Raw genomic sequence first — 16,974 nt, forward strand, 5'->3', positions numbered from 1 at the left:
AGTAGATGTATAAGATTGAATACCTTATCCTTGTGACACTATGAATACAACTTGCTTTGTAGTTGTTACAATTGTTCTAAAGTGCTATAAATGATTTGATCATAATCATTCATGTCGAGACATTAGAGTGAGGGTATTCTATACAAAGAGTTTGTCTAAGTCCGAACCATAAAATGAATAGTCTCTCTTATTAACACTGTTACTAGCTGGGACCACATTTAACTAGAATGACCATAGGTGACTTGACCTAAATCTTAAGTGAGTTGTGAACTCTTGTCTATGAAAGCTGTCATTTGATCTACATGGGTGAGAGTGACCTATGTCTCTGACTCCATATGCCTACCATTTTGGAGATTCATCCTAATTGGGAAGCGGAGAACACAGCTACACGAGAAGAAATTCACTCATTCTCTATAGATAAAGTAAGTAAAGAAATTGCTCTCTTAAGAGCTGATTCTAGAGCTTGAACAATGTGGCGCCACATCCTCTTTTGGCTTAAGAGGAGTTTAGTTGTAGTGAAATTATAACTTATTATTCATTAGAGGAACCAATGGTCCTCAAGGAGTTAAATGTAACTACAGAGGCAAAATAGTAATTTTTGGCCTATATGTACTTACGAGCAATTGGTGAAGGGTCATTAAACTGTTGATTGGTTGTATCTAAATGATACAAAAATATATCTACAGTAAGAAGAGTGCAACTGTTAGTCTTTAGTGAAATGACTGATAGTAAATGAATAGAGATTAGTTTAATTAATTAATCTCATATAATTGAAGCTTCAATATGTAGATCCATAAGTTCTGCTTGTTAGCTGAATAAGCATAAATGAAAATCAAATTTATTATGGTTTAATTTGAATTGTTCAAATTGATTGAAGAGAATAAATTGTATATGATACAATTTGTATAATGTATTTTATACATTGTAATATAAAGCTTTTACGAAAGAAATTAATATTTGAATATGATTCAAATAATATTAATAATATTCATAATAAACTATATGTTTAAATTAATATGGATTTGATTCATATTAGAATTATAAGTCATACGAGAGATCAAAACCAATTATTTGCATTTCATAAACACATGCTTTCAACGTCTCATTTGATAAATCACATATTAGCTTTAACTTATTCCTTTCCACCAAGAACATGAGTTATTCCCTATGCCAAGACTACTGAGATTCACTCTCACTGGCATCTTGCATTTAGACTACTGTGATGTTCACTCCATAAAAAACATCCAGGAATTTCCTTGGTTCACAGACCATCCACATGACACCTTTATACATTATGTGCACACAACATAATATCAGCTCACTTGATAGGAATAAAAGACTAATGGTTTACTCGTATACAAGTATCACAATCATCACATAGAAATCAATAGTTTTCTCTTTTCAGATAACAACATCAATATCAACACTATATAGATATACAAAATGTGTTATGCATAACTACAAACTCAGAAAGAATACTTTCAAAACACATCTTTTCTTTATGAAAGTTACTCACAGAACACTTCTTTTTTTTATTATAAGATCACTCACAAAAATACTTGATTCCCTCCTTCTCAAAATGCTTAGTTCACTTTCTCTTCTCGCCTAGCACTTCCTTAGCAAGCAACTTAACCTCGACAACTTAATAGAATAACAACACCTTCTTTGGTCCCTTCGATCTTATTTATACTAATCCTTTAACCCAATTAGTCATCATCGAACCTCCCTTTACCTGCCAGCACCTACTTACAACTTTACACATGTTGACTCATAGCTTATCAGACCATGCAACCAACTTAAGCTCAACATGTAGCCAGTTGTCAACTGAAGATTAGACATTTCCTTGAAATGCTAACCTTACAACTTTACACATGTACTCTTCCTTACCTTCTTCTCGTGACAAGTGACAAATGCCAACTTCTTTTACTTGACTTCACTTCGCATTACCACAGCAGAACACTTAACTCTTCTTGCAACAAAACGCCTACTTCACCCCAACGACACTTAGATGCAAGCTTTCTCCTTGCATTGCTTTTTTTTCTCAAAATGTAACTTACTTCATGAAACGCCTCGTATTTACACTTAGCCAAAATAACTCTTTTCAACAAGGTGCACTCCTCTTCAACAGGACTCTATTATTTCGAATCTGGGCCTCACAGATTGATGTATGCTCTACGGAATCACTAGACTGGGTATGACATAACACAGGATCTTCCTTAATAGGAAGTTAATGTTATGATACAAGGTGCTTATTTATTAGGAAGTTAATGCTACCACCTAGTATGCCCACAAATGGGTCCTTACACGGTATTTTGTATACTCTTTCCATGTTTTATTCTTTCAGGCAAGGGTAAAGACAAGCTGACAAGTGATAAAAAGGACTCATGATCGTGCCATTAGGATGAGACTATGATTGATGCTTCCGCTAATTTATTTTTATGTCCACGATTTCTTAATGTTATAAACCTAGGTTCATTTAAACATTTGCTTTCTTTAATGATTTTATTAGGAGACTCCGACTTAAGTTTTTTTAATTAATTATTTATTTATTTTAACACTTTGATTTTCATGGAAGGTTGACTTCATTTTTATTTCTTTAATAAGATGATCTCAACTTTGCATTGCTTTGGGTTTTAAAATATTAATTTTATTTGAGTAAAGACCTCCGCTTAATATGAAAAAGTTGAGTCGTTACATAAATGTAATTCACAAAATCTACGAAAAATCATAAAATGCCAAAAACTAATGACAACAATCCGAAATAGAAAATAAACGAAAAAACTTATTTGTTACATTGTTGAAGATTCAAGAGAGTTATATTTTACAAGGCTTTGTGGAGACTCAATATGATGATGATATAAAGATGATCCTAGAATTTGATCTTTTATTTATTTGTCTCTTAGTTTTAGATGAGTGAATAAGCATTTTAAATAGATTGTTTACTTTTGAGTTGAAAAATATTACATGAGTTGCTTATCATTCTCGTGTGTCAGGATATCTAACACGTCTGAAAATATTAGATCATTTGCCTCATAGATACGAAACCTACAAAATATTTCATTGATATATTTTTTTTCCAATTTTCCTAAGCATTTCTTCAAATACTGGTCATTGCTTAAAATTTTTATGTTTAAAATGTTCTTCAATTCGTAGTATTTGACATATATGCCCTTCCTTAAAATCGAATATTGAATCTATCATGCCTGCAATTGTTGTATTCGAGGAAAGTATGTTTGCAAATTGCACGCCTATTTTTCAAGATCAAGAGGAGGAAGTCAAATAACAGTTGCAAGCGTGCAAGCGAGGTACACACTAACGAAGTACAAGGAGAAAAAAACCATAGAAGAAAGGGTCACACTCCCAACAATTTTTCAAGATAATCATACAAGTTTCAACAAAGTACACTCGTTGGGACATATTGAACCAATTTTTCGAACAAAAAAAGGAAAATAGAAGTGATATAGTGTCAATATTTAAGTTGTTTTGATATAGAGGTGGATGCCAAAAGCCAAGCCCAAAATTACCAAGGGAGCAAGAAACTGGAGGACCTTGATAATGAATTCTGGTGTCTTGTCTTGGTTGTATAGGGGTTGCTTTGGAGGAGTATAATCTCTTTTTGCAGGAATAGTTGAGCTATCGATATCGCCTACATAAAATTCTTCCATCATTGCTCTGGCAGTGCTACTGTGCCCAACATCGAAAAAATCATTGGTTGCATCCTTACCTGTAGACAACAAGATTTCAAAACGTCAAGAACCACCATTGGTATTTCAAACAAATGTTATCAGGAGCATATTTCAATGAAAAGTTATGGTTGTTTGTTTCCATACCAACGCCTGACAACAAAACTTCATCACCACCAGGATGGTCTTCAAGGAATTTTGTTACATCATACACCTGTTGGATTAGGGAAATGAACAGAAGCAAACACTTAATCAGTAGTATACGACCCTGATTTATGATCATTTGGTTTGGGTAGTTTCAAAATTAAGCCTATAGACACTTCATCTACCACTAAGTTTCTTGCTTTGTTATCTAACTTTTACCATTGTTTCTAAAAAACCTAAGCCAAATTTAAAAAAACTAATAAAAGTAGTTTATAGAGTTTTGTTTTTGTTTTTAGAATTTGATAAGAATTCCACTCTTCTACAGAAAGAAACATGTCAAGTGTCGTAACAAATTGGGAGAAATACACTTCATTTTTCGGAGCTAAAAAAATCAAAAGCCAAATGGTTACCGATTGAAGGCCTAAAAGATATTTTTGTGGAACTAAATACAATTTATACTGCTCCATAGTTATCTCACCACAAACAACATGCAGCTAAGAAGCATGGATACATATCTGATATGGGAAAGAGAAGAACGAAGTCTGAAGGCTTAAGAAAACATTAGTATTTTTGTTTATCTACCAGTCTCCCACGGAATTATACCTAGATTAAAAATGAAAAAAAACAGCATATATATGTTTGGGAAGTCAAAAACTCTTAAAACAGAGAGCTTGGACAGGTAGATTATTTATTTAATGAAAAAAGTGACTTTCATTGAGGCATTGAGAAAACTAAAATCCTCAAAGAAAGCCGGAGGGACTCCAGTCATGCAAAACGAGACCTAGGCATTGATTACACAAGAAAAAGCCTAGAAATCGAGGAGAATCTAACAACAGACATTACATTGCTAGAAGAATTTAATCTTTCTCCTATATATTCTATTACTTCTCTCCCAGCATGTAGCCAAAAAATTCAGTGAGACTAGTCCAAATACACCAATGTAAGAATCAGAAGCCCAATTCAGGCTCACACAAATCCCATTGACGAAACCCAATCAATCGAAATCAAATAGACCCATCGTAACGTTTAACCATACATGCTAAAAACAAGAAAAGGATGATCCAAGGAAAAGCAAAAACCACCCATCAAAGAGAAAAGAAGAGGCACTCCAATCCAATCAAGTAAAATGAGACCTAACCAATAATTACAAGACAAAAAGAAGCTGGAAACCAAGGCTAAAAAACAAACAGAGAATCTAACAACCGACCAAAATTCAGGAACATAGTCTAAATACACCAAAGTAGGATTCAGAATCCCAATTCAGGCTCAAACAGAACACAGAACAGTAATCCCATGAATGAAACTCAATCAGTCAAAATCAAATAGACCCATTGGAATGTTTAACATTATAAATTGAAAACAAGAAAAGGATAATCCAAAGAAGAGCAAAAAATAAAATAAAATAAAAATACAGAAATCCATCGAAGAGAATTGGGTGAGATAGAGACAAATGATCAAACACCTTGTCTTCAATGATCAACCAGCAATCGTTGCGATTGTCATGGGAAGCAACCTCAGCCAAGGTGAACACCGAGTGGCCGCCCATTGTCGGAACTTGAAAGTTTAGTGTAATATGAAAGGCAAATCTTTGTTGTTTTGAAGGAAAAAATGGGGGAGAGAGAGAGAGAGTTTTTGAAGGTTAGTGGTGTTAAATGGGATTGGTGAGACATTGAAATTAATATGGTAATATCATTTTATTTCTTTCCTATTGAGCGTTCGGTAGGTAAGGTAAGGGGTAAGGCTGATGCAATGCCATTCTCATACCAACCATTCTTCCTTTTCTTTCTTTCTATTTTGCTTTCAATTCAATTCGACTCTCCAGTTTTTTTCTTTTCTTTATTTCTTTTCTATTTTTCTTCATTTTGGGCAAAAACTGAATGTATTAAGTTTTATAGCAATTGATGCAACTTGTGCATAACATATTTTTTCAATATGTCTAATTTGACCTTATATGATCTCGATTATATTTTGTTCGAGATCATAAATAAAGATTTGAGTTGTTTGATTTACTTAATATATCAAGGTATAAAGTTCTGGGTACAGAGTTATTTATTTACTATGTATTAATTACCGTGTAATTCAAAATACAAAGAGGTGTGGTTTGCTGCCATTTCAATAATATATACTTTTTTTCATTATATTAAAGTTGTTGACATTTAAAATATATTTAAGGTATTTTACAATATGATAGACTTTTCAAATCTCATGGATAGGACTTCCATATCTCTTCCATCCATTGATTGATCATGTGTGACTAATATGGCTTACATAACACAATTTTCATCTTTTTTTTTCCTTCCATGTTTAATTTACATTATTCTTGGAATAATTTACTCTCTCATGTTTTGTGTGCATATTAGTTTTTAGATGGTAGGTTTGGTATATTATAGATTTAAAAAAATAAATTTGTTTTCCTTAAACCATTTGCTACACGATGTTGAAGCCTCAACACCTCCTTTACTTCAAGTCTGTCATTGTTTACTTTGAGAAGTTTGAAGATTCTATGGTTCATCTCTTCAAAGTTTTGTTTGTTCTTTCTCTATCTTCAATGGTGTACTCCATCATCGAGGTCAAATCAAAATAATGATAAAGAAGTGCACTTCAGTTTGTTCATCTCCAAGCTCACGTTACCTTTAACACCTATGAAAAAAATGGGATAAAAGAATTGCAAAAAGAAAGATTGAAAAAAAATTAGGTTGAAAGTAAAGGTAATGCAAAATGGTTAAAAAAAGAATGAAATAAAAAAAAAAGTTAGAGGACCTAAGTACATAAGCAATGAGTATAGAACCGATGAACTCTAATGTGATTTTTATTCTCAACTTTCTTCTCAAAGCAGGTATCAAATCTCCAACTTCTCAACAAACCTCTTGAGATTGAGTTAGGAGTTGAAATTGAGGGTTGAAATAAGTTCCTAATCTTTATCTTTTTTAGAAAAAAATAACAAATAAATTAATTTTTTTAAAAATTCTCCTAATCAAATTTAGGATTGAATTTTTTTTAGAATAAAAAAGAAAAAAATTCCCCAAATCACTTTTGTTTTTCTTCTATCGCAAAAAAATAAAAATAAATAAACTTGATCTGAACGCCTAAATTCATTTCATATTTAAATTAGGTAAAAAAACCAAAATTTCAAATTTTAAGTTGGGGACAATTCATCCTTGAGTAGCACAAGTTTGGCTAAAAATTCAAATTAGGTGATTATGTAAAAAAAAAAACAAAAAAACAAAAATAAAGTTTTGACTTAAATTCATGTGTTGGCAATATTCCAATTTTATCAATTTTAAGTCTCAATTCTCCTATTAAATTTATGGGTAAAAAATTGAACATTAAAGCTCTCAAGACGTGTAAGTTCGTATCAACCTCGAGATCAACAACTTCTGAAAGATTGAAGACTAGGAAGATTGAACTTTTCTTGAATTCCGGAAGATCGAAGTTCAAATCGACTTACAACTACAACATTCTGAAGACCGAAGATCAAGAAGTTCTAAGTTTTAACTTGTATTCGAGAGAAAACATCAAATGAGTAAATACTAGAGATTGTATCCGCTATATTCACTAATATACAAAGTTCAATTCCACAAATTCCATTTCTTCGAAATCTCGTGTGAACAGTTTGGCATGCCCAGTGGGACAATCTCTACCTTTCATCTCTCTCTTTTGAAGAACATCTAAAGAAATCATGACATCCCAAGGAAACACTTCCAAAGCTCCAAGCGACATCGACAAGCAACCAAATACTCGTAGTCACTCAAGAGAGACTTAATCATCTAAGAAAATGTCATCCTTTGAGATCACAAAAAACATTTGGGAACAGTTGCCCAAACCATCAAAAGTTGGAGTTATAATAAAAGAAAATATTGTGATTGATGAACAAATTTCGTCCTCTGAACACTCAAATGAGGAGTGCCTCATCCAAATATAATACCAGTTATGGTGACTGACGTGGATACAAGTGAAGACAGAATGACTGAGCTTGAAAAGAAGATCAACCTGCTCATGAAGGCCGTTGAAGAAAGGGATAATGGGATTGAATCTCTCAAGAATCACATCGAGCGTTGTGATGCTGCTGAATCAAGCCATACACATACTATCAACAATACTGACAAATGGAAGGTAGTTATGCAAGAAAGTCAACAACAAAATTCGGCCTCAATTGCATCGCTGTTTGTTCAGTAGTTGCATGAGATGATTGCAAAATCCATTAAAACTCAATATGGTAGATCTGCTCAAACTTTCTCTTTGTATTCCATGACGTATACAAAGAGGATTGACAATCTCATAATGCCGAATGGATACCAACCACCCAAGTTTCAACAGTTTGATGGAAAGAGAAACCCAAAACAACATGTTGCTCATTTCATCAAAACATGTGAAACTGCTGGTACTAGAGAAGATTTGTTGGTAAAATAATTCGTTCGAACTCTGAAAGGAAACACCTTCGACGAGTACATCGACCTGGAACATGAATCCATTGATAGTTGGGGAGCAGCTTGAGGATGATTTTTTGAATCGCTTCTACAGCACCCGACGTATCGTCAGCATGATGGAGTTGACAAACACCAAACAATGGAAGGGGGAGCCAGTCATTGACTACATAAACCGATGGAGAGTTCTAAGCTTGGATTACAAAGACAAGCTCACATAATCTTTGCAGTTGAGATGTGCACCCAAGACATATATTGAGAACTTCTCTATTTTACAAGGGATAAAACCACGCATGTTTGAAGAGTTGGCGACTTGTGCCCATGATATGGAACTAAGTATCGAACGTAGAGGAGCAAAAGATTTCTTGACTCCAAAAATGAGGAGCGACAAGAATGAAATTGATGACACTAAAAAGATTGCAAATAGTGTCATAAATGAGTCTATGGTTGTTCAAGTAACTCCTTTGAAATCTTTCTCTAAAAGAAAAGAAACAAAAATTGAAAGAAAACATGATGGTGACGAAAAGCGACACCCAACTCTTAAAGAAAGACAGGAAAAAGTTTATCCATTTTCTGACTCTGATGTTGCAGACATGTTAGAGCAGCTGCTAGAGAAGCAACTTATTCAATTGTCAGAATGCAAACAATGAGAACAAGCAGGAAAAATAGGTGATCCTAAATACTGTAAGTACCATTGGGTCATTAGTCACCTTGTTGGAAAGTGTTCCGTGTTGAAGGAGTTGGTTCTAAAGTTAGCTCGTGAAAAGAAGATCGAGTTGGATATTGATGAATTAGCTTAGACGAATCATGTTGAGGTCGAGATGACTTTAAGTGTTCCACCATCAACACAACTTTATGATCAAAGGAAAAACTTAATTCAGTTTGGGACTTTTGAATTTATAGTTGTCCAATTCCAACAAATGATCGTGACGACTGACTCCCAAAACAAAGAAGAGCCTACTGAAGATGGTGACGAACGATGGATAGTTGTAACTCGTCAAAAAGGAAGACAACCAAATTCCATTCAAAATAAGTCGTCATTCTGTCAAAAGCATGCAAAAGGAAGCATCTCCCATAAAAAGAAGGGAAAAATAAACAAGAAGATGTGCAAGCTTAAGTCTATCAAAGGAAAAGACGAAAACTTTTTTCGACCTCGATGGTTGATAACTTTAACAGAATTCCTTCCAAAAAGCTTCTTTGATGATCATCCCAAGGAAATATTAGAAGTCACTGCATGTCATGTTGTCAATATAACAGAAGTTAACAACAATTATGCATCTTCTGAAGAAATAGACAATTCAAATGAAATTAAGCAAAAGACTTTTGTCTTTGATTGTATCAAGTCTTCAACTACTCTATCTTCAGTCTTTCGAAGATTGAGTTTGACCACGAAAGAAGAAGAATACCAATGTCCAACGTCTACTTCTACTCGAACTTCATCTTTCAAAAGGCTAAATATCTCCAGATCGAAGAAAGATCAACCTTCAACATCTGTTTTTGATCGACTAAAGATGACAAGTGATCAACATGAAAAAGATATAAAAACTGTGAAGGTAAAATCACTTCATGAAGAAAATAATGACGAGAAGATTCACAATGTGTCCCATCACGCATGAAGAGAAAGTTGTCTATTGACATTAACATAGAAGGTCCCTTGATCGTGAAGCCAAGACTTATAATATTTATCAATTCTACAAATGAAGAAGGTGAACAAATTTTTTATGAAAATATTTGTTAAATGTGTAAAGCTCCTTAACGCAAGAGCCTAAACCGCATGATGTTCCTAGTCCACAAGAGCTTAAAAGGTGAATGGCAAAATAACAGACTCAGTTGAACTATGTTATGACTTTATCTCTATGTTATAAAAAGTGTACATAGGCAGCTCAAAGTTTACTTTCAATTTAGTCGTACACAAAAAAAAGGTATTATGCTTCATTGTGTTGATGTAATCTTAGCAGAAAATGAAATTCATAAGCAATTACACCATAATAACAAAAATTCATTACTATGCAACAAAATTATGACATTTACAAGAATTGCAACAAAAACATGATTGAAAGAAAAAAAAAAGGGGGACAAAGGAGGAAAAAGTCAAAGTAGCGAGCTCTACCTTTTCTCCCAATTGTTGTGGCTGAGAGGATCTTCTTCTATCATGTGTTGCAGCTGAGAAAATTAATCTTCATCTTCTTCTACATGCATGTTACACCAAGAGGATTCATCTTCATCTTCTCCCACGTGTTACATTTGAGAGGATTCATCTTCATCTTCTTCCGCGTGTTATAGTCAAGAGGATTCATCTTCATCTTCTCTCGCGTGCCACAACCAAAAGGATTCATCTTCATCTTCTCTCACGTGCCACAACCAAAAGGATTCATCTTCATCTTCTCCCACATATTGCAGCTGAGAGGATTCATTTTCATCTTCTCCCACGTGTTATAGCCGAGAGGATTCATCCTCATCTTCTTCCATGTGTCATAGCCGAGAGGGTTCATCTTCATCGAGAGGATCATCATCTTCATCTTATCCTATGTGTTGCAGTCGAGAGGGTCTACGTCTTCGACGTGTCGCAGCCGTCATCGTCTGCATCTTCGACGTGTCGCAGCCGTCATCGTCTGCATCTTCGACGTGTCGCAGCCGTCATCGTCTGCATCTTCGACGTGTCGCAGCCGTCATCGTCTGCATCTTCGACGTGTCGCAGCCGTCATCGTCTGCATCCTCAATGTGCGATCACCATCTGCTTCTCTGAAATGCGATCTTTATCTGTTTTTTCAACATGTTGCAGTTGCCATCATATATATCTTCAATGTGTTGCAGCCAATAGGATTTCCATCTTCATCTTCTCTATGTTGCAGTCTAGAGGATCATCTTCTTCTTTAGCTTCTCCTATGTGTTGCAGCAGAGAGGATCCATCTTCATTTGCATCTTTGACGTTCAACAAAGATTCATCAACTGTCATCATCTGCATCTTTGATGTATTGCAGTCACCATCATCTGCATCTTCAACGTGTTGCAATCGTCATCATTTGCATCTCCGACGTGCGATCTTCATCTGCTTTTTCAGCGTGTTGTAGCTATCATCATTTGCATCTTCATCTGCTTTTTCAGCGTGTTGTAGCTATCATCATTTGCATCTTCGACGTACTGCAGCCTATCATCATATGCATCTCCAACGTGCGATCATCATATGCATCTCCAACGTGTCACAACCATCATCATTTAAATCTCGGACGTACGTTCATCATTTGCATCTTCGACGTGTACCAGTCGTTATCATTTGCATCTTTGACGTGCCATAGTCTATAGGATCTCTATCTTCATCTTTGATGTGTCACAGTCGAGAGGATCATCATCAGCATATTCCCCCTCAATGTGTCCCCCTCAATGTGTTACAGTCGAAATAGTGGGTGTGGGTGTCAGGATAGATTTGTATCATGTACAAACTCAAGAAACTGAAGCCAAAGAAGCAAGACAAAACAGTGGGCAACATGATAGAGTTGATCATGTACAAATTCAAGAAGCCGACGAAGTAGTGGTTCACGAAATAGCTAAAAAAAGTTATTAATAAATAATAGAAAAGAAAAACCGAAAGAAAAAAAGAAAAGCAAATGAAAAAGAGAAAAAATAGAACAAAAATAGAAAACAAAAAAGAGTAAACTGATAAGAAAAAAAAAAAAGAGAAAGTAAAGAAATTGAAGAAACAAAAATGAAAAAGAACTTAATAAAATGTGTAGGTGGAGTCACTCTTCCCCTACATCTGTTTTTAGATTGAAATTTTATTTTTCAGATTTCGAATCAAGGCTCAGGTTGTTATTGGTCGAATTTATGAAGACCGACGTCCGACGTCAGTAGAAATAAAGTTCAGTGACAACTCCGACCATTTTTTATCCACAATCACCTAAAAGAAAAATAAAAAAAACTTCCTTGGTTAGACTCCTTTTCCATTAATTTCACAATCAGGTAAAAAGAAAGCATACAAAACTTTTATTTAGAAGATGAGAATATGTTACTTATATACCATTTGTATCGAAATTAAATCTCAAACTCCCTCTATAAAACACCACATTTTACCCCATTTTCGTTGAGAGTCGGTTAAGATTTTGCCTTTTATTATTTTCAAATAATAATAAACAAATTTATGGTAGATTTATCTTCAACTCACGCTTTTAAGGCTTCTCCATAAGTTTTTATCTCAAATCATAACACCATTTCAAATTTTATTAAAAAAAATTAAATAGCAAACTTTTTTAATTTTAAGTTTGAGACAATTAAGAGATCAAAACTTTGACATAAATTCACAATTGGATAAATTGGCAATATTCCAATTCTATTATTTTTTAAGTGTTAGTTATTCCATTAAATTAATTGGTAAAAAGAAAATTTCTTGGCCATATTTTGTATCCAGTAAACCAATATTTCATAGAAATTTCTAGAATAATGAACACGATAGTATAATATATTGTATCATATTAATGCATATAACGTTTCAGTGTTTCCATAATACTAGCAATAGAACAATTCATCATACCATAAATTACACATAAAGTTATCATAAAACCTAATTTTCACTTCAGCGCATAACCTTCAATATTAAATCTATTCTATTCAACTTCAAATTCTTAAATTTATTCTATTCAACTTCAAATTTTTAAAGTGTTCATGATAACAATTTGAATTCTTAAAGTGTTTGTGATAACAATTTGCATTCTTAAAGTGTTTGTGATAACAATTTGAAACTTGGTCGCACGAATGGTTGACTATTGAACTCTAATTTTTTCTTCTTTGGTTGTGCAGATCTAAATTTTGTTGTGAAGGGTGACTTCATTATCTTTGATGGTTGATTTTCTCTCCCCAGGCTCCTCCTCACAGCTTGCTTGTGAGTAAAAATTTCTCTTTCTCTTGCCTGTTTATTCATGTCAATCTTATAATGGTATATAAAATATATTATGTTATATATTTAAAACATTTATGTTATACATACATTAATTGTATTGTTTTTTCCACCTCCTCTTTGCTGATTATGTTTATGTATATATATCTATGAAACAAGTAATATACATATGAAACATCAATATAGTAACTCTTACAACAATTAATACTAAATATACTTCCTGATCATCAATAATGATTTGATCATGTTCGTTTGATCTAATCTTCCTACTCCTCGACCTAAAACATCTTTCACTTCTTCTAACCATTTTCAGTACTGCATTTAAATAAAATTTTACAAAATTAACTGCCATTTAACATAGTAAGTTTTTGTTACATATGTAAATCACAATGTAAGTTAAATAAACACATAATATGTTTTAGTTACGTCCTAAAATATATCACAATTCAAGAATTTTGGTTACTTTGAAACTCAATAAACCCTAGAAGGTATCACATTCAAAACTATATTTTTGTTTGTTTGCCTATTTAATCTAATATCTAAAATATACCTAGTATTTCATATGTTATGAATATATAAAGTACTAACCTCGAAATTTAGACCCAGGTTCTGTCGAAAAAGTTATGTATTTGCCGACCGTCGAAAGTCTTTTTCTCACCGCTGAAATCTCTCAAATTTCTTAGTACTAATCGTAACTCTTGTTGTTACTTTATGAGTTTATTGATACATGATTGATTTGACTTAATCTTTTTTAGTATATGACTAACAGTGACCAATATAACTAAACATTGAGTTTATCAAACACCAAATTTAAAAGACCATTCAAATAAAATTTGAAAATCTGAACTTACTAATTCTAAAAATTCAACAAAAAAAAAAAAAAAGAAGAGAGAAAATACAGTTAAATACAATGTATGTAGATTTTTTCTCAATACAATGTATGTAGATTAAACCAAAAGATCTACAATGATAGATTCAAATTGAGAGTAAGAAGAATCTATAAGATGTCAAAGGATGGATTTGAAATTGAGGATGAGTAAAATGTGTAATGTTCATAGAAAAAACTATATCTACGACACTAATAGGGATATAGATTTGGAATTTTGGTATCTACGTCTTAAAAAAGAAAAGAAAAGAAAAGAAAAAACTAATAAATTGCTTTTTAGTTCTTTCCCAACAAAGTATTAGAAAAATGTTACAACACTTTTGATATTTGTTAATCTTCTTTTTCAATTTTCCACTATTTCTCTATTTTGTTTGTTTAAACAATTTTCTAAACCTCACAACTTAAACGAAAAAATTGGGACAACCCCACCTAACAAATTGCTTCTCTTCCACATTCTTCATTACCTTTCTAATTTAACTCTATTTTTAAAAAAAAAATCTTCAAGAAATCGAAAATAACTGAATATCTTCTTTTTTTCTTCTTCTTCCTTCCAAGCTCCAAAGTTCTTGCAGAAGCAATTCCTGTCAAATTTAATTTGGATCTCCCTTGATAGCTTAAGGTGGGGTTTCCTTTTTCTTTTTCAATTTCCAAAATGATTTCATTACTAAGATGATAAATGCATTAATTCCTTGATTTCTGATTATGTTCATCATCTATTTGTATCAGTAATTGATCCAATAAAACAGGGGAATTCATCTGAAATACCTGAATATCTTCTTCTTCTTGCCGACCTCCAAAGTTCTTGAAGAGCCCATTTCCTGCCAAATTTACATTATATTGGATCCATTGTTCGCCTACTATCCCAAGGTGGGTTTGTTTTATTTTTTGCAATTTCCAAATTGTTTGATTCCACAAGATAAAGAGAAAATAGATGATTAATGCACGAACCTCCTGAACCTTAAATTTATTTTTTTTGTTTTTTTTTTTTATTAAGACGATCATCTATTTGTATCAGTAATTGATCGAAAAACCATGGGGATTCATCTGAAACACTTAAATTTCTTCTTCTTTTTCTTCTTCTTCCTGCTAAGATCAAACTTCTTACAGAAACCATTCCTGTTACACTGTCAATTGGATCTCTCAGTTAACAATATCCCAAAATGAATTAATGTCAGAAAATAATGCATGAATTCGTGAAGCTTAATTTGATTGTGTTTTTTATGACCATCAATTTACATCAATAATTAGGTTTTTACTGGAAAAGCAATGATCTATTGATTTCTACTAACCTGCATTCAAATTCGATCACCTTTTGACATTTCTTCTTCTTTATGTGATCTGCACGATTCGTGAACACGGAAGGTTGTTTCGATCCTCAAATTTCCGATCAAATGTCGATGGTTGAGGATGGCCGTAGCCTGGCAGGCTATACACTGGATGATGTTTTGGCTAACAATAGATTAGGGCCACCGGCCACTGCAAGGGCCACCGAAATCCGCGGCCGAACCCTACTTGACATAATCCGTGACGAGGAGCCGAGCACCGGCAAGGGGCTTTTCGGAAAGGATAAAAGGACTTGGAAGTCTTTTAGGGATAAGCTCCGGCTGAAGCGCGCCGGCTCTGCATGGGTCTCAACGGTTCCAATTCCGACCTCTGATATTCCTGTTCACAACAAGCGCTCTCTAATGGGAAGACGAAATCAAGTCCGTTTTAACACCGGTTCGTCCAAAAACTCCCCCGATAATCAATCTCGTCATCCGTCCGAAGAAACTTCCAAATCCACTCGCCGTCAAATGTGTCGACAAACTTCCACAATGAACAGCTCAAGCGATTCCTCTGCGTTTCATTATGATGAATCCTCCGAGTACTCATCGTCTCCAGATGCAGCGCCAGTTCGAATCATGAGACCGCAAATGTCACGCCATAACTCAGTCCGTGTCTCAAATCCAATGGAGAATTACACGGATCCAACAGAACCAGATCGCGATAACCGAATCCGACACTTGAATTTATCAGAACACAGAATGATGTCCGCAAGAGAAGCCGTCGCAGCACAAGAAGCAGCAGATGCAGCTTCGGCCGCTGCCGCAGCAGCAGCAGCAGCGGAAGCCGCAGAAGAAGAAAAAAAACAAAACGAAAACAACAACGAGAGCGGAAATGAAAACGAAGAGGAAGAATCAACAACGGAATCAGAGGAGGAGGAGGAGGAGTCTTCGCCAGCGTCGGAACCGGTGAGGATGTCGTTGATGGATCTATTGCATGAGACGGACAGGGAAATGGGTTTTGAAAGATCGAGTTACGGAATGGGATTTGAAGGAAATTTCTTAGAGGAAGATGAAGATGATGAATACGAAGAAGATGAAGATGATGGTAATGGTGAAGAATTCAGCTGTTGCGTTTGTATGGTGAAACATAAGAACGGGCCGTTGGCGTCTTGTGGGCATACTTTTTGCCGGCTGTGTTCGAAGGAGTTGATGGTAAGCCGCGGGAACTGTCCTACTTGCAGTAATTTCATCTTGGAAATCCTTGATGCCTTTTGATTTCTTTTTTCTTCTTTTTATTCATTTATTTTGTTTCATCATTTGAGGATTTAAATTTGCTAAGGTTTGAGTAGGTTTACTTTCCCCCCTCCTCACAAAATCGATTATGTAAAATATCCCTAAAAACAGTTTTGATTCTTTGTATTCTTATTAATTGTATATCAATTATTTAATTTAAATTAATGCTAAATTATTAAACAATCTCTCTCTCAACTTTCTTATTTCTTACAAATCTAATTAAGATTTGACACAAGTTTTTAATCTAATTAAGATGGACCACTTTTATTTGACCAAACAAGTATATGTATGAATAAATGACGGAATCGAAACAGTTAAAAAAGTTTTGACATATTACCATTTCATGAGAGTAATGAAATATGACAAACCAAATGTTTCCAAGGCCCACTAC

At 34.0% G+C, this 16,974-nt stretch overlaps 2 protein-coding genes across 2 annotated transcripts; one reads left to right on the forward strand and one right to left on the reverse strand.

The window, feature by feature from the left end:
- Positions 1-3,232: 3,232 nt before the first annotated feature.
- LOC101212882 (cytochrome b5, seed isoform) lies at positions 3,233-5,650 on the reverse strand. Its single transcript, XM_004144335.3, has 3 exons — positions 5,290-5,650; positions 3,831-3,897; positions 3,233-3,724 (listed from the first exon to the last, which is right to left on the reverse strand). Exons 1-3 carry the CDS (start codon positions 5,371-5,373, stop codon positions 3,474-3,476), a joined length of 402 nt encoding a protein of 133 aa, XP_004144383.1. The 5' UTR covers positions 5,374-5,650; the 3' UTR covers positions 3,233-3,473.
- Positions 5,651-14,238: 8,588 nt separating this feature from the next.
- Positions 14,239-16,766, forward strand: LOC101209945 (protein FAM9A). Its single transcript, XM_011653349.2, has 2 exons — positions 14,239-14,892; positions 15,388-16,766. The coding sequence occupies exon 2, from the start codon at positions 15,417-15,419 to the stop codon at positions 16,563-16,565; it is 1,149 nt and encodes a 382-aa protein (XP_011651651.1). The 5' UTR covers positions 14,239-14,892; positions 15,388-15,416; the 3' UTR covers positions 16,566-16,766.
- The last annotated feature ends 208 nt before the right edge of the window (positions 16,767-16,974 follow it).

The sequence above is a fragment of the Cucumis sativus genome, chromosome 3, assembly GCF_000004075.3.
Source record: "Cucumis sativus cultivar 9930 chromosome 3, Cucumber_9930_V3, whole genome shotgun sequence".
NCBI classification, from domain to species: Eukaryota; Viridiplantae; Streptophyta; class Magnoliopsida; order Cucurbitales; family Cucurbitaceae; genus Cucumis; species Cucumis sativus.